General features: G+C 42.2%; 1 protein-coding gene across 4 annotated transcripts in view; it reads left to right on the top strand.

The window, feature by feature from the left end:
• DENND4A (DENN domain containing 4A) overlaps positions 1 to 25319 on the top strand; it is a 98110-nt gene that overhangs the window by 29634 nt on the left and 43157 nt on the right. For all 4 annotated transcript variants that reach the window (XM_050967519.1, XM_050967516.1, XM_050967518.1 and 1 more), the window contains 6 exons: positions 11916 to 11974; positions 16920 to 17064; positions 17675 to 17850; positions 19900 to 20000; positions 22852 to 23070; positions 23446 to 23591. In XM_050967519.1, the coding sequence (XP_050823476.1) occupies positions 11916 to 11974; positions 16920 to 17064; positions 17675 to 17850; positions 19900 to 20000; positions 22852 to 23070; positions 23446 to 23591 (846 nt within the window). The remainder of the gene's footprint in view (positions 1 to 11915; positions 11975 to 16919; positions 17065 to 17674; positions 17851 to 19899; positions 20001 to 22851; positions 23071 to 23445; positions 23592 to 25319) is intronic.

The raw sequence follows: 25319 nt of genomic DNA, 5'->3' as shown, positions 1-25319 counted from the left end.
TATCGGTCATGTTATACAGCTGCTTGTATGTGAAAATATATTAATTTTCTTAAAATATTCGTATAAAAAAGAAAAAACATCTACAGCCAAATTCACAAATATTTCATACTTAGAAATAACTGATGTTGCATGTCTCCAGTTTAATTTAGGACTGTAATAAAATATTTTCTTAGGCATTACATTTTCATGAGGCATATTTTATTTTGTACTTAAAAACCCAACCTATGTGCTAGTTAAGGGATAAATTGCAGAAAGTCAGGACAGCTGTGTGAGTCCCTCCTAGTTCTTGAAATATTTTCTTCTTTTATTTAGCATAAACAAAAGTGAGATCTGTAGGCTAGACCTCTGGAGTATTTTCTTCATGACTGCTTTTTTCAAAGGGCCTTATTCTGTCCCCTGCATGTGTATGGTTCCCACTGAAGTATACAAGAGAGACCCACGTTCAAGAGGCACAATTTATGAAACTTACAACTAAGGGTATGTTTTAGTCACGGATATTTTTAGTAAAAGTCATGGACAGGTCACGGGCAGTAAACAAAAATTCACGGACCATTACCTGTCCATAACTTTTATGATATACCCCTGACTAAAACTTTGGAGGGGGGGGGGCGCCGCGGGTGCTGGAAGGGGGGCAGGGCTGGGGCAGACTTCTTACCTGGCTCCTGGGAAGCAGAAACTTACAGCTCCAAGCTCCATGTGCTGCTTCCACTCTGCCCCAAGCTCTGGTTCTGCAGCTCTCATGGGCTAGGAACTGTGGCCAATCAGAGCTGCAGGGGCAGTGCCTGTGAGTGGAGGCAGCATATGGAGCTAGGAGGGAGGGGAGTTCTTGTCAGCCTTCTGGGAAGCCCCCCCAGCTAAGCACTCCCTGCACGCCTGCCTTGTACCCTCCCCACACCCAAACTCCTGTTCCAGGGGGGGCAGTGGGGCCCGAGACTACCTCAGCAGCGGCCAGTGCAACTGTCCTAGGGGCTGCCAGAGCTGCTCAGGCAGCTCCCAGGCCATCCACACTGGCTGCTGCAGAAGTCACGGAGGTCACAGAATCCATGACCTCCATGACAAACATGGAGCCTTATGACCCTTACTGTGCACTCATGTAAGGTAATCTTTACTATGCACAGCTTTAGAAGTGGTATCAGGGTTAGAGGTCAATCAAAGATTTATTCTCTGTTCAGTCATATGCATTCTCTGTTCAGTTGGTGAGGGTAAGGAAACCTCTAATTTGGGATTTTTTGAGGGAACTATTATTAAGCCACCTCATTAGGTTGCATCCCACTTGAAAATGAAAATTTTATTTTAGGAAGCAAACAGGATAGAGGCATGTTAAGTTAGAAACTTAGAGCAAAGAACGGACAAACTCATTTCTAGCCATACAACCAAAATTATTGAACCAAGTCCTACTGTTCTGACCAAGTTACTAATGGTATATGATCTTCAGGACTTCTTTTGGAAAAAATACATTGCAAAGGAATCAGTGCAGTCTTGAGACATGAAGTGATATCCACAGCCTGTAGGGGAGATTTCTCAGCCCACGTCCACACTACAGGTTAAAATCGGTGGTTTCAAAATCGATTTTATAAAGCAGGGTTTATAAAATCGATTTTGTGCGTCCACACTACGGCGACTTACATCGATCTTGAGTGTCCATGTTCCCTGGCGTCCATCGAAACCCGGAGCGTTGCACTCTGGGTACCTATCCCACAGTTCCTGCAGGGGTCTCTGCCCATTGGAATTATGGGTTATTACCCCAGTGCATGATGGGGCCAAAATCCCCGTCGTGGGTGGTTCTGGGTACAGCCTCACCCCCTCCCTTCCTGAAAGCGGCAGACAGTCACTTCGCGCGTTTTTTACTGGCTGCAGTGAGAAAACGCCATTTTGCAGCAAGCATGGATCCTGGTCAGCTCTTATCCTTGATCGCGGATGCTGTAAACAGTTCACGCGTTCTCGTGCTATCCATGCTGAACCATGAGACAGAAATGCAAGAGAGAATGCTTCAGTGCGGGGACGACAGTGATGAGGACTTGGAGAACGAGTTTTCCGACACTGCGGGCCCCTGCGCTTTGGAGCTCCTGACGGTTATGGGGGAGGTTCTACCCATTCCTCGCCGATTTTGGGCACGGGAAACAAGCACTGACTGGTGGGACCGCATAGTCCTGCAGGTGTGGGACGATTCGCAGTGGCTGCGGAACTTTCGCATGCGTAAGAGCACTTTCTTTGAGCTTTGTGACCTGCTTTCCCCTGTCCTGAAACGCCATAATCCCAGGATGAGACCAGCCCTCACAGTGGAGAAGCGAGTGGCAATAGCCATCTGGAAGCTTGCAACACCAGACAGCTACCGGTCAGTCGGTAATCAATTTGGAGTGGGCAAATCTACTGTGGGGGCTGCTGTGCTGGAAGTAGCCAAAGCAATCATTAAGCTGCTGCTACGAAAGGTTGTGACTCTGGGAAACGTGCAGGTCATAGTGGATGGCTTTGCTGCAATGGGATTCCCTAACTGTGAGGGGGCCATAGATGGAACCCATATCCCTATCTTGGCACCGGAGCACCAGGGCACCCAGTACATAAACCGCAAGGGGTACTTTTCGATGGTGCTGCAAGCCCTGGTGGATCACAAGGGACGTTTCACCAACATCCACGTGGGATGGCCAGGAAGGGTTCATGACGCTTGTGTCTTCAGGAGCACTACTCTGTTTAAACGGCTGCAGCAAGGGACTTACTTCCCGGACCAGAGAATAACAGTTGGAGATGTTGAAATGCCTATAGTTATCCTGGGGGACCCAGCCTACCCCTTGATGCCCTGGCTAATGAAGCCATACACAGGCAGCCTGGACAGTGGTCAGGATTTGTTTAATTACAGGCTGAGCAAGTGCAGAATGGTCGTAGAATGTGCATTTGGCAGATTGAAAGGATGCTGGAGAACGCTACTTACTCGCTCGGATCTCAGCCAAACCAATATCCCCTTTGTTATTGCTGCTTGCTGTGTGCTCCATAATCTCTGTGAGAGTAAGGGGGAGACCTTTATAGTGGGGTGGGAGGCTGAGGCAAACCACCTGGCCGCTGACTATGCGCAGCCAGACACCAGGGCAATTAGAAGATCACACCAGGATGCTGTGCGCATCAGAGAAGCCCTGAAAAGTAGCTTCCTCGTGAGCCAGGGTACAGTTTGAATGCAGAGTTTCTTTTCCATTGATTACCACCCTCCTCATGTATTCAGTCCTGCTGCTGCAAGCTAGCTTCCCTGCACCCTTCCAGAACTGCTTGCTTACGGAAAGTAAAGTTGCTGTCTGTAGAAAACATTGAATTCTTTATTAGAAGACAGTCCCTGTAAGCAACGCACCCTCCCTCTTGCATTTACAAGCCTGCGAATAGAATTACATAAGTTGGGTTTTTTTGGGGGAAGAATAGTAAAGGGTTAGGGTTAGGGAGGGAGGAAGGGAACACAAAGGTAGTTAAGGGAGCCCAGAAGTGTCATCATGGACCAGGGAACGGTGTGACTGCTATGTTTATTTCCCTTTTATTACCCACCTCCCCATGTCTTGACTCCTGCTGCTGCAAGCAAGCTTCCCTGCACCCTTCCATAACTGATTGCTTATTGAAAATAAAGTTACTATTATATGCTTAAAAAATTGTATTCATTATTACAAGTCAGTCCCTTTTAAGCAACCAACCCTCATGCTTGCTTTATCAAGCCTCTGAATGAAATTTCATACCTCGGGGTTTTCTGGGGAAGGGAGGGAGGGAGGGAGGTTTGAAGGGAGGGAAGGAGGGAGGTAAGAAAAAGGCGCATCAGAGAAGCCCTGAAAACAAGATTTATCATGGTCCATGGTACGGTGTGACTGCTGTGTTTATTTCCCCTTTATTACCCACCTCCCCATGTGTTAACTCCTGATGCTGCAAGCTAGCTTCCCTGCAGCCTTCCAGAACTGCTTGCTTACTACCATTAACAACCCACCCTCACACTGCCTTTGAATAGCATGTACTGAGAGTCAAAAAAATGAAAAGGTACCTCGGGAGAGGTTTGGGAGGAGTACAGGAGGGAAGAAACATGACATAAAGGGCATTTCAATGTAATGACAGCCTTCTGGTTGGACTGTCCACGGGGGTGGAGTGGGCAGTTGCAGAAAGCCTTCCCCCACGCGTTCTTACACGCCTGGTTCTGGAAGGAGTGGGACACAGTTAATACTGAGGGAGGTTATACATGGGCTGCAGTGGCACTCTGTGACCCCGCAGCTCTTCCAGCATACTGCGGAGGATGTCAGTCTGATCACGAAGAAGCTCCAGCGTTGCTGCCCGCCAACGCTGATCTTCCTCCCGCCACAAATCATTTTTAGCGTCCCTCCTGTCTTCACGTTGACTGGCAGCCTCCCTGTACTTTGCGACCAAATGTTTCCAGTCCCCCTGATGAGCTCTCTCAGTACGGGTTACTGCCATTATTTCTGTGAACATCTCCTCCCGCGTCCTCTTCTTCCTTAGCCTCCTTATCTGATCTCCCCGTCGGACAGGAGAAGGGAGGCTGGAGAAATGTGCAGCTGTGTGGGGGGTGGGGGGGAAAGAGTGATAGAAGAATCATAAGAGACACATTTCACAGAACAATGGTTATACTCTTTCACAGTGAACTGCACTATTCACCGTACCTAGCACATGTAACTGTACTACAAGGTCGCCTTAGGATTCTTTTAATACTTATTGCTCGCGGCTGTGGACTGAGATATCAGCTCAGACGCAGTTCAGGGGAGTACACAAACCGTGTCTGGAGAAAATGGTAAGTGAAATGGCAGTGAACCGTGCAATGGCTTTTATTACCCTGCACCCCCTGCTATTATCAGGTAGCTTGCACGCTTTGAGGCAAAGTGCTTAAAGGAATAACACTGGATTCTTTTCTTAAGCTATGGAAAAGGTTCAGCAGAGGGCAATAGTGAATGCCCCCCCCACAATCTGCATCTCTGCTGTACTGGGAGGTAGGTTTAACGCCTTCCACCTCACCGCTTCCCCCCTCTGCCATGGCAATTACTAGCGATGATTCATGCTGCCCAAGTGCTTGGAGAAACCGCCCCGTGGGAATGTTGAGCATTCTACCATCCCCCACAGGGCTAAATGTAGGAAAGATTTTCATTTACTGGAGCAATACAGCAGAAACGAAAGAATGGTCATCTCTGTTCCCTTACTAAAGTACATTAATTTCTAAAAGGTGACCATGAACGATATCGCTCTCCTGAGGATAACAGAAAGAGAAAAAGAAATTATGCTTCTTGAATGCCAGCAGTCCCCGGGCCCATTCGCTGCTAGGCTTTGTCATGCAATGATACCTGATTATGTGCTCCAGGCATGGCGTGGTAAAGTTTCGTTTCATGGCGGACGGAACAAGGCAGCCCTGCCCAGAAACCTTCTGCAAAGGCTTTTGGGGTTCCTCCAGGAGTGCTTCATAGAGATGTCCCTGGAGGATTTTCGCTCCATCCCCAAACATGTTAACAGACTGTTCCAGTAACTCTAATTCCAGCTACTGCATGCAAGCACTCATGGCAAATCACTCAGTAAAAAACGCTTGCTTTCCAGCTATGCTTTTAATTAAAAAAAGTGCACTCACCAGAGGATGCTTCCACAGCTTCATTTTCTGGGCTACTGGCTTGCGAGGGCTGCCAGGGTACTTCTGTCAGGGTTAGGAAAAGATCCTGGCTGTTAGGGGGAATTGAATGCTCTGTGCTGTCTGCTGTCTCATCCTCCTCCTTTTCCTCATCCACATCTTCGACGTCCTCTAAGTCTTCAGCAGTGGCAGAGATCACTACCCCCACCTCTGAATCCACAGACAAGGGGGGGTTTGTCGTTGCGCAGTTCCCTAATATTGCGTTAAGCTCCTCGTAGAAGCGGCATGTTTTGGGGCCAGATCCTGACCTGCCCTTTGCTGCTTTGGTCTTCTGGTACGCCTGTCTGAGCTCCTTCACTTTAACTCTGCACTGCAACGAGTCTCTGCTATGTCCTCTCTGCCGCATGGCATTAGAAATCTTTTCAAAGGTTTTCTCATTTCGTCTACTGGACCGCAGTTCTGAAAGTACTGACTCTTCTCCCCATACAGCTATCAGATCCAATAACTCCTGTGTGTTCCATGCTGGAGCTCTTTTCCTATTCTCAGGAGATTGCATTGTTATCTCTGCTGCTGAGAGCTCCACGCTGGGCAGACAGGAAATGTAATTTAAAAGTTCCCGGGGCTTTTCCTGTGTACCTGGCCAGCAGTAGAGTTCCTTTACCTGTGCAGAGCGGCCACTGGTGCACTGGGGATACCTCCCGGAGGCCATTAACTTCGATTTCCGTCCACACTAGCTTAAAATCGATTTTTAAAAATCGATATTAGGGTTACTCCTCTCGTTTAGCTGGAGTACAGAAATCGATTTTAGGGCCCTTAAAATCGATTTTCTGTACCCTGTAGTGTGGACGGTTACAGCGTTAAATTGATTTAACGCTGTTTAAATCGATTTAAAGCTCTAGTCTGGACCTGGCTTCAGTGAATAAAGTCTAGTAAAAATGGAGGCAGCTTCCTTAGATGCTGTTCTAAACATTCTTAGAAACCTCAGCCAAGAGATTTGAGGATATCTAAGGGAATGTTTATTAATTTGGCTACTATATTTCTGAAGAGGAGTTGGAGAACAGTTATCCTGAGGTATATTCCACACTTGACAGTTTTTACGATAAATATTTGAAGTCTGATTAAAAATCCAGTATATTTAAATCCTGTTTTTTTTTCCATTAGTCACACCTGATAAAATAGTGTAGATAAGATCTGTAAAGAAATGCATATAGAAGAATTTAGCATCTTTAGAAAGACATTTGAAGTAATATTCCCAATTAGCAAAAATGAACCAAAATGTATGAAAATATCCTGGAACAAACTTTTAAGAAATACCTGTGTGGTGTGAGCCATACATACACATTACATCTAAATGAATTTACATAACACCATAGATATAGGCAAAAGATCATGCACATACCAATTTAGCACAAGTAGCAAAATCAGCTTTTATTGAAATTACTGTTAATGTCCATAGCCAGATAATTCTTACAAGATGTCTGATGAAGGACTTTAATAGAATTACTCCAGATGTCCGTTGATGTTACAGAGAACACAGTCTGACCCAGTGATTAGCACTGTACCATAATGACATCACATGCATTCAAATCTAAAATATTTTTCTGAGGGAATGCTTGAATCATAGCAATTATAATACTTTTAGTTTATTAGGTAAAGTTTTGCTCCCTGGAATTCCATAATTTAACAAGAATGGTAGAATTAAGATCTCTTTAACAATGTGGGGGGGAAATCTAAAACCCAAAGGAGTATTTTAATTTTTTTGACTAAGTAGCTGTTTAGCATTACAGGTTCTTATTTGAATGTGTCCATGTGGACGTAGGCATGTACCTCATGCATGCGAGATTGGAAGTTCTTCTTTGAGTGATTGCACATGTGCATTTCACTCTGGGTGCGCACACACTCACTAAGGGTGGCTTGAGCATGCTGTGCTTTTACATGCCAGTTTAAAGGGCCCAGCTGCCTCAGAACCCCCTCAGTACCTTCTTACCACCCATGATGGTCATTCTCATTCCTTGGCTTGCCTCAGCAAGTGCTTTCAGTGTAAATTGTAAATTTCTTGTAAATAGTTATCTAGTTTTGTAGTTACTTAGTAAGTGTAAGATTAGTTTTCGTTTTCGGTCCCCCAGATCTCACTTTTCTGTTTCATGGTAGCAAGGGATGCCTCAGTCACTGGGCTTCAAGCCCTGCATCTTTTGTTCTAGGCCAATGCCCCTGAGTGACCTGTGCTCCGACTGCTTAAAGTGTTTGAGGGAAACTCATTCAGGATCGTTGCCAATTTACAAAGACTTTGGGCCGAAGAAGAAGTCAGGCTGAAGATTTTCCATGGGGGTGGCCTTGAGACCTCCGTCAGAGCATAGCTGCCATGACTTGGCACTTCTGTTAGGAATGCTCCTCCTATGCAGCCTGACACCTGGCACTACTCTTTTTCTCTGGAACATAAGAAGCTCCGAGAGAGGAAGATTGCAGATACCTAAATCCATTACACATGTGGATAAGAGTACAGTGCAGCCAAAATCCAAGTACTTGTCTTATGAGGTAGTGCAGAAACTGGCACTGTTGACTCTGGAGACTAAAGTGGAGCTTTCTTCCTCTGTGGTACTAAAACAACCCAAGACTGTCTTGGTGTCAACCATACTTGAGGCATTTGTGGCAGCAAGAAATCTGCTGACTCTGTCAGTACTGATATCCCTGGCAGAGCAGGATACTGTGCTCTTGCTACCAACGACTGAAGGACACCGGTATCATCAGTTCAGTAGTTGGTACTACAGCAACTTCCTGTGCTTCAGGTTTCACACCCGTCAGCACCATCAAAGGGAAAGCTTGAATCTGAAGTTGGCATCTCATGTTGGCACCTAGGTTTCCAAACCCTGGAGCTGCACTATTTTACCTCTAGGTGTTTCTATCCAGGGTTACCTTGAGATCCTGCAGCTGGAATCAGATCAGGCATGTGGCCAGGGAGTCCCTTGGACCTGACACCTGTCCAGTGGCCTTTTGGAAACTGGGGGGATTTCTCTGTTTCCAGGTCCTACACAAGTTATTCCTGCTCTGTGAGAGCAGGAGACTGTACTCACCAGGCGCCATCTGTCTGTGAGTCCGATACTGGGCCTGCACTCAGCAGGAAGAAGTGGTTCAAGAGAAGCCTGCTGAACAGCTAACGGAGGAAGGACAGCTTCAAACTGTGCTGACTTCATTGTCTTCCTCCCCTGTTGAGGCAGTTTCCTTGGGAGGCATCTCACCACCTCCAGCTGATTGTGGGCGAGGGATAGCTCAGTGGTTTGAGCATTGGCCTGCTAAACCCAGGGTTGTGAGCTCAATCCTTGAGGGGGCCATTTAGGGATCTGGGGCAGAAATCTGTCTTGGGATTGGTCCTGTTTGAGCAGGGAGTTTTAGATGACCTCCTGAGTTCCCTTCCAACCCTGATATTCTATGATTCTGTGGAGCACAACAAGAGCTATTGAAGAGGATTGCCTCAGGTTTGGGGATCCATATGGAGGTGGTTATGGAGTCTTCCCATTGCCTCAATGACATTTTGGCTACTACCAGGCCATTGATAACGCAGTTTTAGAGCCTGTTAAGTAAATATGGCAGACTCTTTATCCCTTTCTCCCACCTCAAGAAGAGCCAAAGGTAAATATTATGTTCCCTCCCAGGCCTTTTCTCCATGAGTGGTCTTGAGGATTCCTGTTTTTCCACCAATTTCCCTGGTCCCCAGGATAATGTCCAGGATTCAGGAGGGACAAAGCTACAGTTGTCATAATAGTCCCTTGCTGGCTGAGGCAATTTTATCTGTTGGTCCTGCTGCAGCTGTTCACGTGGCCTCCCATTCAGCTCCTGACCTGCCCAGACGTCAGAATCAAATTCTAATCTCCTCATACAAAGCAGAAAATCCTCCACTAAGAAGACGTATACTTAAAGTAGAAGAGATTTTTTCCTTTGGCCATCTATCGAGGGAGGGGGAGAGTGTTTTGGTGTCCATGCCCAGCAGTACCGCCTAGGAGTGAGTGTCTGTGTCCATGACATCCAGTGGCAAGGGTCAATGGCCAGGGTTAGGGGAACCCGGACCGTCCCTGCTCCACTGGGTTCTCACCCAGGGTCCAATGAAACAATAATTCAAAATGTGTGGCATATGGGGTGGGCACCCCTATGCTTGCTCCCTGGGCTATTTCCTACTCTGACTTTGGTTCCTCTGCTGGTGCCATTGGTTGACTGCTGAGTTCCCTCCAAGTGTCCTCTCTCGTCATGATTTGGAGGTCTTCCTCTCTCAGTTGGGGTTTGTCATTGCCATCCTCCATGGTTGAAGGGCCTGTGGTGGCTTGGCAGTGGGGCCCGGGCCTGGCCATGTGGGGACCCAGCAGCTTCTCGGCAGGAGCCTACACCACACAACTGCTCTCCTTCTCGGTCCACCTAGACAGAGCTGAGCTATTCCTGAAACAAGCGGTCTTGGCATTCAATTATCTCAAGATCCACCTTACAGCAATGTCAACATGGTATGCACTCGTGTGTTCTCACTCAGTTTTTTCACACCCAATGGTTATCAAAATTCCTTAGGGGCTGCCTCCATATTTTAATTTCTAGTCCAAGACTTGGTTCCCTCATGAGACATTAATATTGTCCTTCTGAAACTCATAGAGCCTCCATTTGGGCCACTGTCATATTGTTTCGTATACCACCTTACTATCAAAGTGGTCTTCTTGCCATCACCTTAGCTCAGTCAGTGGGCTCCAGACTTTCATGGCAGAACTGTCTTATACATCCTTCCATAGAGACAGTGGTGTTGAGACCGCACCCCAGTTTTGTCTCCAAAGTGGTCTTGGATTTTCACCTGAACCAGGTGACTTCCTTGCTAGCCTTCTTCTCACGCTTGATGCCGGAATGAAGAAACTGCATAACTTGCATGTATCCAGGTCTTTGATGTATTAGCTTAAATGGACCAAGCCTTTTCATTGGTCTCTCTGCTCTTCGTTGCCATTTCTGGTCCATTTAAAAGCCAACTTATCTCCGTACAGCGAATTTCCAAATGGATCACACAGTACATTTTCATCTGCTACCAGCTGGGTTGCAAGCTTCTCCCTTTGAATATCAAGATACATAGTACCACAGCACAATTTGTATCTACCGCCTGCCTCAAAAACATTCAGATCTCTGAGATCTGCAGGGCTGCGCATGTGGAGTAAACCACTGGCTTGTGAGAAACCCTGTGCCCCTGACATGGGATGCCAAGTTTGGGAGAGCAGTACTTCAATCATTGTTTGACTGAGTCAGCTGATATTCCCGTCATCTAGAGGGGATATTGCTTGCCTGTCACCTACAATGGGATCCACACTGACACATACTCAAAAAAGGAAAAATAGTTACTTGCCTTACAGTAACTGTGGTTCTTTGATAAGTAGTCAATGTGGATCTTGTGACCTGCCCCTCCTTTTCACTTTAGGAGTCCTTAATTAGTCTTTGATTTGTGAAGGAACTGAGGCAAGGTTGTAGCCACTCTGCCGTTTATACCCTTGCATGAGAACATGAGGAGGCATAGACCATGTGCCTGTCCCAATGGACTGTGCTGTGCAAAACAAATTCTGATTTTGTTTGCATGTGCACCTACAGTGGTATCCACACTGACTACAACATCTCGAAGATCTACAGTTACTGTAGGTATGTAATTGTTCTTTTCTGGCAGTATAGTTCCTGAGTTTGATTACTGAAAGATACCCTATATATAAAACCATGAAGTGTAATGTAAAAACAAAAATAATCTTCCTATCTTCATTTTGAGTACACATGGCCTCTCTTGATGCCATTGTTGAAGTCTTTGAAAAGAGGATAAATGTATTAATAAATTCCTGTGCCAGATCCTCAACTGGTATAATCTGTCTTAGTTCCGATAAAATAAATGGAGTTGAACTGATTTACAGTAGCTGAAGATCTGGTTCTCTTTTCTTACAGAGAAGATGTTACTTTGAAAACAATCTTGTGGTATCTGAGCTGTGGCTCCTCACTGAACCCAGAATATTAATTAATTGGAGTGTTAATAAACTTTCATTGAGTTGTTATACAATGTTTTAATTCCTTTTTTAAGATAGGTAATGTGATGGATCATCTTTCTGTTAAAGTGCAGGAGGAGGAGAAAAAGTGTCACCTATCACTTATCTATAAGTAAAATATAATAAATGAATGATGATTTTGCATTTTATTGCTTCATTATTTTACATATGCCTGAGCTACATAATGTTTAATGTAGACTTTTTTTAAATGTTCAAATTATAATTGACTGACTGTTGTGCAATTTCTGTTAATTATTTTTTAAGGCTCAGAATAAAAAGTATATATGAATTTTTTTTAATAGCTATCACCACATGATAACCTCATTCTTAGTCAGCCGGTGTCATCACCTCTACCCCTGAGGCAAGTAGAACAACAGTTCTGTTTAATTGTGAAACATACCTTGATCTATTAGTGACATGAAGCTTTAAAGCTTCAAAATATGAAGTAATTTTAACAGTCTACTATATTTTGTAATTGTATCTGGAAGTGAATTGATCTTTCTTTCTTTCTAAACCAATCGGCTGTTTTATAAAGGCATGAATCTTTATATTTTACAACTATATCTGAAGTACTGTAAGTCACTTGCAACAATAACAAAAAGGTTATATATATTTTGGTACTTCATATTTAATCCTTCTCTCAGGATAGTTTGCCATATCTTTTTAAAATCTCACTTGCTACTGCAGTAACCTCATGAAAATTTTAAATTATGGAAATCCTTGGTAGTGACTCCATAGTCAGGATAAAGTTCTTAAATGGGCTTAATATCAGGCATAAGTTCCTGGTTTAGTCAAAAAGTAGGTGGCCAATCAGTCTGAAAAGAATTCGGAAAGTTAACTTTTTTGCCCATTGAATTTTCTGTGGCATTCTTGTTTGGTTTCTCTTTATAATATTTAATAGAGCCAAAATTCAAAAGTCTTCCTGTCTGATGTGTCCGTTGCAATCCCAGCTTTTCCTTTTTGACCAATAATCTCTTAAACATTTTGCCTACGCAAAACTTGGTAGAGAGCTGAAGACATTAGTTAGATTCATATTCAATTAAATAAGACTATTGTATGTAAAGCAGCTTTTATTGTTTCAGCTTTTTAGTGAAATAATTGTACATCCTTTGAGTATGTGTCAGTGTGGATCCCACTGTAGGTGTGCACGTGCCTCATGTGCATGAGATAAGAATCTTTTGAATAGCCTTGTGTGTCAGGGCCCACATTTGCCCTGTGCTTCATCATGTGTCCATATCTGGGCATAAAAAGCAGTGCAGCCTTGGCCCTCCCTCTGTTACCTCTTGCTGCCACTGATGGAGATGGAACTTAGTGAATATTCAACCACTTGTCATTCATTCTGGCTAAACTCTTCAGAAATCTTCCGAACTCTCACCTGTTTGCTCTAGGAAACTATAACAAACTAACATGACCCATCAGGACTTATTTTTGGCAGTTAGACCACCTCCCTCCATCTGTGTAGGGTGATGGTTCATCCACTTCAACCTCGTGATGAATTCTAAGTCCTCAGTCTTCAACCTATCCTTTCTGTGATGGACTAACCCTGTTAACAAATGTACATATCAGATGTCTCTTCTGCTTGGGTGAGAGCCATATACCAGACAGATGCTTGGTATGCCAGTACTTTTCTTCCAAGATCTCAAGTCCTGCGAAGCTCAACTGAAGTGCTGCTTGCTAGAGCAGTCTATGAGAGGGTCTTCGGACCTTGAGGAGTCAGGTACCAAATCTAATCATGTACTGGAGAAAATTACATCCACGAGTGCCCCCCTTCGGTAGACATGCAGTGCTCAAAGCCAGCACAGAAAAAAAGTGACACTGAAGCCAGCGCCATTGGCACTGATGCCGATACTGCTGGTACTGAAGCTTACCACTGACAGAAATCATGGCAGAGACCGTAGGCGGAGGTTGATATCTTCCCATAGGGAAAGGCCACATAAAGCCTCCCTGGAAAAAACTTGTGAAACCCCACACTGAACCTAGGGCTAGTGACAAGCTATCACATAATCCACAAAACTCCACTTGTGATGGTATAACCATCAGCATTGCCCCCAGCAGCATTGTTGCTGATGGTACTGCTGGTGCATCCTTTGAGGAATCAGGACCAGTGTCAGAAATGACCCCAGCACCAAGGCAACAACCAGCACTGATGTGGACTCTGCTACTGAGAGCACCATATTTTTCAATGCCACCCTTAGAGGAAATCTGTTCTTCCTCCCCGTCACCAGGATATACATTCTTACCTTCCGCAAGCAGGGAACCAGCTCTCTCCTGAGATTATGGAAAGACCGAACGGTTCTCCTCACAGGACACCACCACAACCACACCAAGACTGTGAAACACAAGCTAGTCTGATGGCATGCATCATGGCTGTATTGGGCTTACTGGGATTCTCCTTTGCACATTTTCAGGAGCTGATTCCTGGCCCATTCCAGGAAGAGGAGATTGCACTCCCAGTGTCATCCGTGGCCAGATCATTGGCACCGAGCTAGGAAGAATGCCAAGAACTGCTCAACATGAGACCAGAGGAGCAGTGCCATCCTGCCATGCCTCTCAAAGACCTTGCTCCAGAGCCAGATGATTTTAAGACATTCCAATGTCTGCTTATGTGAACCGTGGACATTCTAGAAATAGGCACATCAGTTATCTAAAAAAAAAATTCATAAGCTGCTTGATACACTGATGACATTGGGCCTGTCCAGAATTGCCCTTTTGATAAATGAAGGACTGTGTGACCCCACTGAAGCTCTGTAGCAAACACCTGTCACTACCTTGGCTGCAGCCAAGAGAGTAAAAAAGTGGTATCAAGTCCTGCAGAAAACTTGAGTATTTTTATGCCCACCTTGGTTCAGACTTTTGTTATCTAGATAGGATAAGGTGAAGACCCCCTTTCTTCTTCTCATTTAGCAAATATTGGGAGCTAAAAGTCTCTTCTCTAAACTCTGTCAAACTTTGCCTGTTGCTCATGAACTCTGGCTAGGTCATAGAATCATAGAATATCAGGGTTGGAAGGATCCTCAGGAGGTATCTAGTCCAACCCCCTGCTCAAAGCAGGACCAATTCCAAACTAAATCATCCCAGACGTGGCTTTGTCAAGCCTGACCTTAAAAACCTCTAAGGAAGGAGATTCCACCACCTCCCTAGGTAATCCATTCCAGTGCTTCACCACGCTCCTAGTGAAGAAGTTTTTCCTAATATCCAACCTAAACCTCCCCCACTGCAACTTGAGACCATTACTCCTTGTTCTGTCATCAGGTACCTCTGAGAACAGTCTAGATCCATCCTCTTTGGAACCCCCTTTCAGGTAGTTGAAAGCAGCTATAAAATCCCGCCTCATTCTTCTCGTCTCCAGACTAAATAATCCCAGTTCCGTCAGCCTCTGCTCATAAATCATGTACTCCAGCCCCCTAATCATTGTTGTTGCCCTTCACTGGACTCTTTCCAATTTTTCCACATCCTTCTTGTAGTGTGGGGCCCAAAACTAGACACAGCACTCCAGATGAGGCCTCACCAATGTTGAATAGAAGGGAATGATCACATCCCTTGATCTGCTGGCAGTGCCCCAACTTATACAGCCCAAAATGCCATTAGCCTTCTTGGCAACAAGGGCACACTGATTCATATCCAGCTTCTTGTCCACTGTAACCTCTAGATCCTTTTCTGCAGAACTGCTTCCTAGCTTTTCTGTCCCTAGTCTGTAACAGTGAATGGGATTCTTCCATACTAAGTGCAGGACTCTGCACTTGTCCTTGTTGAACCTCATCTGGTTTCTTTTGGCCCAGTCCTCTAATTTGTCTAGGTCAGTGTACTCCCTGTCCAGACAGCGCATGAACAAGAGGTCACAGTCCCACCTCAAGTCCTGCAAAAGCTGAGAGGGTGGATAGATCCTGAGAAAGCATGAAAGGAGTTCCATTCTTGTCACCATCCCAAATTTCAGAATTCCACCTGAACCAGTTGATTTATCTGCTTATCTTCTTCTGTGTCAAGTGTGGTTACAGGAAGGAACAGAAGCTACACACACTGCATTTCCCCAGGCTCTACTCTATTACACTGACAGGACCAGGCCTTTCAGACTGTTTCCTCATCTCTTTGTGGCCATTTCCAGCTTTGTAAAAGGTCAAGTTATCTTGTCACAGAGAATCTCTACATGGATCACATGATGCATTTTCATCTTCAGCTGGCAAATCTCTTCCTCCAAACGTCTAGGTGCATACCACTGGAACAGGCAGCAGGATCATCCTGCTTCAGGAATGTGCCAGTATCTGAGCCCTAGTCTACACTAGGGGGTGGGGGAGGGGAAATCAATCGAAGTTACGCAAATTCAGCTATGTGAATAACATAGTTGAAGTCGATGTAATTAGATGGACTTACCGTGGTGTCTTCACCGCAGTGAGTCAATTGCTGCCACTCTCTATTGACTCTGCCTGCACCTTTTGCGGTGCCAGAGTACAGAAGTCGATGGGAGAGCACTCAGGGGGTCGATTTATCACGTCTAGACTAGATATGATAAATCGATCCCCGCTGGATCAATTGCTGCCTGCCAATCTGGCGGGTAGTGTAGACATACCCTGAGATCTGCAAGGCAGCAATAGGGAGTAAGCCACTGACCTTAGTCAAACATTATGCCCTTGACTTAGTGGTAGCGCCGATGCCAAGTTTGGAATAGTGGTGCTTCAATCATTATTAGATTCAGCTGAAACTCCTCGTTACCACCAGCCAGTGAGGATACTGCTTGCTAATCGCCTAGGTTGGGATGTACGCTGACACGTTTGAAGAAAGGAAAGTTACTTACCCAACAACTGGTTTTTCGAGATGATGTTGTCAGTGCAAATCCTCTGAACAGTCCTTCATCCCCACTTCATGGAGTCCTCAGCAGCAACAACTTTGAATCATGAGGGAACTGAGAGTGGCGTTGTGGATGCCCCACCCTTTATGCCCTTCCATAGGAGCACAAGATGCATGTGTGGCCTTGACTGACATGAGTATTCAAAAGATTCCATTCTCATTTGTTTGAAGTGTATGTACCCTTACAGTGGGATCCACACTGACTACAAAATCTCAGCTACAATTACTGTAGGATAAGTAGGTGGGTTTTTTTACTGGATAGTGAAACTAAATGAAATTGCCGAGTTTTTCTTCTTAACAAGAATGCAAAAAATGGAAAACCTAAGTTTGCAGTGTGTTTACAACACCCTAGCTTAAATTCAGTTATGAATTCTTTGTATTTGTTCATATTTTCAGTGTAGTAAATTATAATAATTTTCTGCCTAATAGTTTGATATTCACCAATGTTTTATATTTTGTAACAGTGGTGGCAAGTTTTCTACACTGCTTCAGAACCTAGGGCCCGAGAATGCAGTTACTCTACTTGTATTTGCTGTAACAGAACATAAAATTCTCATCCATTCCTTACGACCGTCTGTCCTTACTAGTGTGACAGAGGCGTTAGTCTCAGTAAGTAGCATTATCTCTTCCTAATCCTGTTTTTTTAATGAAAAAGAATATTGTTCAAATAAACTGTAAAACAAATGTATAGTACTACTTCTGGATTTGAGTGTTATTTAGAAAATAGGGACCAGATTTCCCCTCTGAGATACAACAGAAGTAATAGGGTTAAATTCTACTCTCAACACATTTAACCCCAATCTTTGGCTTTTGCTTATTTGCAATATTTTGCCAGTCCCTATTGTATGTAGGCACTAAATGCAGGAACTCTTTAATTTCCTAAATGGCCCCCCAGTAGGCCTATATTCTTTGTTTCTACCCTCAGAGGGCTTGTAGATGTATATTATTTTTATGTCCTCCTTCTCACAGACCAGTGTTAGTGCCTCTACTGAGAAATGGTTAGTATGCAAAAGATTTCTGTTTTTACAGATTAAGTAAACTAAAAATTATGAAAAATTAAATTGCCTTTTTAATTGATAACAGCTATTTAACATTAGAGTTTACGATTTCAATCATATGCTGTTACTTTTCATATTAACTGTTTTTATAATGTGGAAAATAGTCTGACATTGTATCCTTCTGTAAATGTTAGTTGAATATTATGTTTTGTTTTTTAAAGATGATATTTCCTTTCCACTGGCCATGCCCATACATTCCTCTTTGCCCCTTGGCACTGGCAGATGTGTTAAGCGCACCATGTCCGTTCATAGTAGGAATTGATTCAAGATACTTTGATCTGTATGATCCCCCACCAGATGTTAGCTGTGTTGACCTAGATACCAACACCATTTCTCAGTAAGTATTTATTACTGATTTTCTTGTATAGTTGTGATATATGTTTTATTTCCTATGGCAAAAACCTGAGAGATTCCATTTGAAGGATAGAATTTGAATAAAATGATTCAGAATTAGAATAATAGAATATCAGTGTTTGGAAGGGACCTCAGGAGGTCATCTAGTCGAACCCCTTGCTCAAAGCAGGACCAATCCCCAACTAAATCATCATTAAAACAAACTAATACTAAGTTACTCTAAAAAGACCTTTGGAACTATTGTGTACTTAATACAATTTTATATAACTTTTATATAACATAAAAGTTTTAAGGCAACAAAAATCAGAAGGAAGCAGTATTTGTCAAGATCAGTTAAATATATATGTAGCTCATACATTTTAAGAACAGTCTTTTTTTATACCAAAAGTCTGATTCAAGTTTATTTTGATGTTGTCCAACTGATAGCTTTCCTTATCAGTATCATTCTCATTTATTTTTTAACTAAAGAAGCTGGTGAGTTCATTAACCTTTCTTTGTTTTTAATTTATCATTAATAATTTTGGAATGGTTATCTGTCTAATTTTGTCTAATTTTTGAGTGCACGTTTATGGCCATAATTTAAAAAAAAAATCTTTGTGAATAAAGATTGTGTTAAGGCACCTATGGTGATCTCAGATATTTTGTACAACTCTCCTCTACTCTGCATTTTTGGCAGTCAGTTGAGAATGGACTGTGATGATCTGTTTTTTCTGTTGTGGGGTTTTTCTTTCCTTTTTTGAGTGGGGAGGAAGGGTTCCATAGAAAGCAGCATTTCTTTCCCACTGCTGTCTTTTTATGTTAATATTTTAAGTTTTCTTTATTTTCAGGCTTGTTGATTCACCTTCTTATCTTCTGCTTCTTGGTATTGCTGTCTTCTGGCAATTACTAGTTTCAGATGCATTTTTTTGAGCATGTGAAGTGTGTGGATATCATGTACATAAACTGTTTTGGCAAAAAGCTGATGAACAAATGGTTGAGATTTTTGTGGTTTTGTGTCTTTGTTATGGTCTAAAAGACTTGCCACTGCCCTCTGTTAACAGTGAAACAGTGCAACTTTTATATCACCTCAACGGTATGTTGTCTGCGGTCACATCTACCTCAGCTCTCCAGTAAAGTGGCTTTCCCCTCATGTATTAATTTATCCAAGTCATTGTGTAATTCCAGTCATCTCCACCTTCTAAATCTAAGTCACCATAATTTAGAAAATACAATATACAATTGCCATATTTAATAATATTTAAACCATTCCTGTTCTGTGCAGCGAAACCATTTTTAAACTTTATCAAATAGAAAGTTGATAAATACAGAGCGCGATAAATAGTATGCAACCTTTTTACCTCTTTAAACTGCAAAGGTTGTGGCTACTAATGGGGCATGGCAAGCAAGGTTTTTTCATTCATTTGTTTTTTGCCATGGTTTGTGGGCGCAGTCCTTGAGCTAGATCGGTTGAAGTAAAATGTTTAAGCCCTACTATGCATCATTGGCAGTCTGTACTACAATGACCTAGGAGTAAAATAACAAGAATATTGAGGTGCCCCAGCAGAAAATTTCTGTGAAAATATATTTAATCTCTGCCCACACTATGGTTGGCATTAGGTATTGTTACTAATACTCTGTTTTCATGTGCTCCAAAATGCATTACTGTTTCCATCTTTTTAAATCATAATTTCTCCCATCACTCTTGGGTTTGGCTGCAGTCATCATCAGAATGTGTGGATAACCAGTTGGATGACTACGTGACCACATCTCCATACCGTAAATTAAATGCCTACTTTTCTCTTCCTTGCTCAAAAGACCGTTCTTCATATTGTGAATTGTGAATGCACACCCGTTTTCATTTATACACCTAGGATTACATCCGTCTGGATATGACCCTGTGTAGAAATATATTTTCCGTTATTATTTTTATTAATTTATTTGTATTCCCATAGCACCTAGTTGTGGACCAGGACCCTATTGAGCTAGTTGCTGTACAAACATAGAACAAAAAGATGGTCTCTGAACGTTAATACTTTTCTTCTTCCCTTTCTAGAACTGGAGATAAGAAAACTATTTCATGGAAGATCTTACCAAAGAAACCTTGCAAAAATCTAATGAACACTTTAAATAACTTATATCAACAACTGGCAGAATGTGAGTGGGGGAAGTATAAAACAAGATTTTCACTGACTGTGGTGCATTGTAGCTAATGTTAACAGATTGGTAGATTTTAGTTACACTACAGTTTGCTGAAGGCATCCGTCACAATAAATATCACAATGTTTTACAAAAAGGAGAAGTTTTGCATAAATTTTAAAGATTAGAAATAATCACAGTAAAACCTCAGACTTCCAGACACCTTGGAATGGAGGTAGTTCTGAAATGTTCGTAACTCTGAACAAAGCACAGGTTCGGGCTCTGGATCCAGCAGCTGACACTCCAAGCCAGGTTTCAGCAGCAGCTGAGCTCCCTACTCAATGCCAACATGAGTTTGCAAGACTATCCCCCTGGAAGGGGTGGGGAAGTGAGAGAGAGAGAGAGAGAGAGAGAGAAAAAACAGCATGTCCCCCTCCTGGGAGATTTGGGGGGGCGGGGGTTAAAAACAGCCCATCTCCTTCCTGGCGGGGGGTGGGCGGAAGGGGTGAAAGCGGTACAGACCCCAGTGCTACTCCTACTCTGGCTGCCTTGGGCTGGCAGTTCCAGCGTCTTGCTGTAAGTGGCTGCCCTGTGCGTGTGGGTGGGGTGGGGACAGGCAACCCAGATGTGCCTACCTTTAAGATGCAATAGAGGCACAGTACAGTATTTGCTTTTTGAGGGGGTCTCTGCTGCTATCTGGTTACTTCCAGTTTCACACGATGTCCGGCTGACCAGTCAGTCCATAACTCTGGTGTTCATATCTTTGAGGTTCTACTATAACTGGCTTTTGGGGTGGGGAAACGTCCATAGAGATGAAGCACTAGGGAAGGGACATCTCTTAAGTGAAGAATCGTGAGGAGGGGAGGCAGACGAGCAAAAAGTAGAACAAGAACTGTAAAGCTCTTGACAGATTGTGCATTACAGACTACCCAAATTGTCCTCATGCCTTTATCTGACAGTTGAGGTAGTTTGGGGCACACAAGCTAATAGTGCTTACCATCCTGATTCTCCATTGTGCCATTCCTGTGCATAGTTTTACTGAGACATTTAAATGTTTTTGTATTCTTGGGGTAGCTGCTCAGCCCCTGGTGTAGACAGGGCAGCCTGAGGGTTGTGCTAGGGCTTATGTTGTGAGGGGGGTGGTGGTGAAACTAGAATAGCTGAAATCCAGTGTACACTGTTGCCACTCTTCTCCCATGCAACCAGTGCCAAGGGTCATGAGTGGGACTGCATAAAGCTTTGCTGCTGGGATCTGTGGTAGCTATGTTATGTTCTTCGAAAACTACCATTTTTAGAGGACTGATGTGCCCAAGCAGGAGATGAGGTTAGAGCAGTAATATGTACCAAATCCATAGTTTTGAAAATCAGGAAGGAAATTTTTTAATTGGGACTGTTAGGAAACCAGGTGATGTGACGGAGGGTGGAGGTAATATGTCCCTGTTCCATGAAGTGAGAGGGAAATCTTAGCAGCATTTTGAAGTTCCTGACAATTAAAACCAGATCCAAATCCCATTAAAGTCAATGGGAGGTTTTTCAGTTGACTTTAATGGGCTTTGGATGAGGGCCTTAAAAAGCAAAAGTGGCTGAAAGTCATACAAGACTAAATTGCACTGGCAGAGATAGCAAGTGGTTAAGGCATGGATTAGAATAGGAAGGGGATGGAGTCGGTCCAAAGCAGGCATGTTTAATATGTTGTAGAAGTTAATATACCTTAGCCAAAATCTTAAAAAATGGGCATCTAAAGTTAGGGTGGGTGCTCCGCACTTCTGAAAATCAGGCCACTTACTTTCGGGCCTAAATATAATATTAAGTTCCTAATGTTAGGCACCCATTTTTAACAATCTTGACCACTGAGGATATCAGAAATTAATAATGTTTTCTATTGTTCAGACATACTAAAAACAGCATGCTGCATAAATGGCGATATGTATTATTTAAGATTAAACTATTGTGAAGATCATATAGTTTCCTAATAGCTACATATAATCTTACAGTTGGAAAAGGCTTTTTTTTAGCAATTTCTAAAATATGCACACAGTCTATATAATATAGAATAAAATGGATTCCTTCTTGAATTGTCACCAAAATCTAAATTCATGTAAGCATGGTTTCTAATGGAGGCTATAGCTGCAACCATAATGTGTTGGGACAGTGGAACACAATAATGAAACCATATTTCTGTTCCAAAAGGGCACCATTAGCATGTTACCACTCTGTGTGAGTGGGGGAGAGAGAAAAGCAGAGAAGCCTTGGGAATCAGGATCCTAATGGCTTTGTATAAAAGCATCTTTCATAAGAGTAGGGATTTGTACTAGTTTCCTTTACCAAAGTGCCCCCATTTCTCCCTACCCTCATTGTGCACTGTACTGTGCTCCTGATGGTTGCCATATGCATTTCACTGGTTTTGTGTGTGTATATATAGTGTCAATAAACCTCTTGCTGGCACTTTGGGAAAGAAGGCATTCTAAAATATATATACATCCCACATGTGTGATTAACATATTCTTAAAAATTCATTTATTTTGCCAACTAACTGTATACATTTCAACAGATTCCATAAACTACCCTTTTTATTAGCATGTCACTAAACAGTGTCCATACCAATTCCGTCTTTTTTGCCATAGTAACTGTACTGAAAAGGTAAATGTGTTTGTCTCTCTGCCTCTTGTAAAACCCACAGACTAGTGATTTGTGTGCTGTCACACTGAATTAATCATCATACTTCACTATTCTATTTATATCCGGTATAGACTATTATAATATTGGATTCACTTATCACCCAATAAGATAAGAAGGAAATCATAGCTTTGGTCAACACTGAGAATTTTTTTGATCTAAAGGAGTGTTTTAACACTGTTGTTGTTCACAGTGCAGCAAAGACCAAGAGAAGAGGCATTAATGGAATTAACAATGAATGACTATGATTTTAATTCGGGGAAGAAGTTGCATTTGTTAGATATGGAGATCCAGGAGGCATTTCTTTGTTTCATGGCTTCATTATTAAAAGGTTATAGGTCGTACCTAAGGCCAATAACACAGGCACCTTCTGAGAGAGCAACAGATGCAAGTTCCCTGTTTGAACTACAAGGTAAAGGTTCATATTCTTGATTTTAATCATAAGCTAATAAAATATGCAAAAACTATTTTTCACTGGAGTGATAATGAAGAAGAAACCATTTTCATGTTACTATGCTGAATGGAAAAAATCAAAAGACTATGTAATGGTAGTGGGCAAAAATGATATGATGCCACTGGCAAAACCGTACTGAAAAGGTTTTAAAAAAAAGTATTGAAAAGGTGTCTAGTAGATAGTATTTGTTAGTACAATAATAAAGACATTTTATAACAATTGCTAGTTCTTAAATTTTTGTATAGCTTCTGCAACCATTATCCTATTCGTTAGTGAAATATGTGCTGTTTCCTTTGCTTCAGTGTTCTTACGTGCATATACTTTGTTTTGTAGGGTTCTTAAAAAGTCGAGATCGATCACATCAAAAATTCTACACATCAATGACCAAAACACAAATGTTTATTCGCTTCATTGAAGAATGTTCCTTTGTTAGTGATAAGGATGCAAGCCTTGTATTTTTTGATGATTGTGTAAATAAAGTAAGTGTGGGTTTAGTATGTTCGTAGTACTTGATTTATCTTTTTCCATTGCTCACTTCAACAGGTACTATAGATAGAGTAATATATTTGTATATACTTGTAATAAGCTTGATATAGCTTCATTATAAATTAGTTCCATTTCTCCTTTTTCTTTTCTGTTCCACGTCTGTTTTCTGGTGCCCTAGTGTGATTGTTACTCTAGGGTCACTTTCCACCAGTGTTGAAGTGGAAAGTCAGGTAAAGTGAATACCTAGGTAGCCCAAGTATTCAAAAGTGCATCTGCAATGCCCTGTGCATGCATGCAGGTCGTGATTTGTACATGCACATACATATACATTTTGAAAGTTTTGGCCCAGATTAAGAAATACGATAGTCCTAATAATTTGAGGAGGAGTTGTTCTTCCTACAGTTCACCAGGACAATACCACATTCCTTAAATGGTAGTTTAGTTTTCATAGGATCTATGATATTTTATATAATTATTTAGGAACTGAATATGAGCACCATAAGAAACTGAATAGTATCAATTAATTACTTTTTATTTTTATACAGTAAACATAAGATCCATTTGATCTTTGCTAACATTGGGTTGAATTCTTTTCATCAATTTTACCTCAGCACTTGCAGCTTTTCTAATTTATTAATTTTAAAAAGTTGTTTTAGTACAGGCCCTCTGATGTATAATGAGAACATTTATCTGTATCATTATTCTTTACACTCCTAGGCAGCAACAATTATATACGGTTCCCATAAATCATAGGCCTCCTTCCTGTTGTAGCTGTTTTACATCTAATTCTTTTATTAATAATCTACTTTTACCTGTGTATATTTCCTAATAGGCTTGCTATCAAATGTCTTGGGTATCTTGTATGGAATTCTTCAGCTAGCACAGTAAATGATTATAACACTTGGAAAAATCCTTATCGAGTTTTCTTATGACATTTTTGTGAGTAGCATTAATTTAGCATCCTGGCTTCAGGCTGCATTTAATGGAATACACTCTGCTGCTGTAGTTTGTTATTGCCAGGGTGTTCCCATATCTGTAACATATACAGAAGAGGAAAGATAATTCTGTCAAGGGCATGTGGGAGTTCTCCAGGATTGGGAGTGGTGTCTTTCAGCAGGTTACTGACTAGTGACTATTGACCATAATTGAGACATTTCATAACAATTGCTACATTTTAAAGATAATTTTCGTATAACTTCTGTAACTATTATCCTATTTGTTAGTAAATGTGTTGTTTCTTTTGCTTTTCTAATTTCTTTTTTAGTCCAAATCAACTAAATTTATTAATTTAAAGTGGATTAGTTAAACCGCATTAAGCCCCTAATTGAACATGCTTATTCAGAATTAAAGTAGCCTTAATTCAGTTTATCTTAATTTGTTTCCAAAGTGAATTAAACTAAACTGAATTAAGGGCTACTTTACTTCTGAGTAAGAGTGTCCACATAGATATTTAATGTGGTTTAAATAATCCACTTTAAATTAACTAAAGGTGTGAATTTAGATACATTTTTCAGAGTTCCCCATGTAGACAAGCCTAAGGTTAGGTTTTTGGAGAAGGTCTGAATGCTTTGCTGGATTCAGCTCATAGTGGCAGGTCGTTTTACAGCCATAATGCTGAGCTTTCCATGTCAAGGTAGGTTCGAGTTTACTGCATCATTTGCAGAAGTAAGTTTGTTTAGCCTACGTACCCCCCAGACTTTAAGCCCAGTCTTTGTTTTGGT

This window comes from Gopherus flavomarginatus, chromosome 9 (assembly GCF_025201925.1).
Source record: "Gopherus flavomarginatus isolate rGopFla2 chromosome 9, rGopFla2.mat.asm, whole genome shotgun sequence".
Classification (NCBI taxonomy): domain Eukaryota; kingdom Metazoa; phylum Chordata; order Testudines; family Testudinidae; genus Gopherus; species Gopherus flavomarginatus.
Note: the sequence above shows the minus strand (reverse complement) of the source record. Positions and strands in the feature narration are given on the sequence as shown.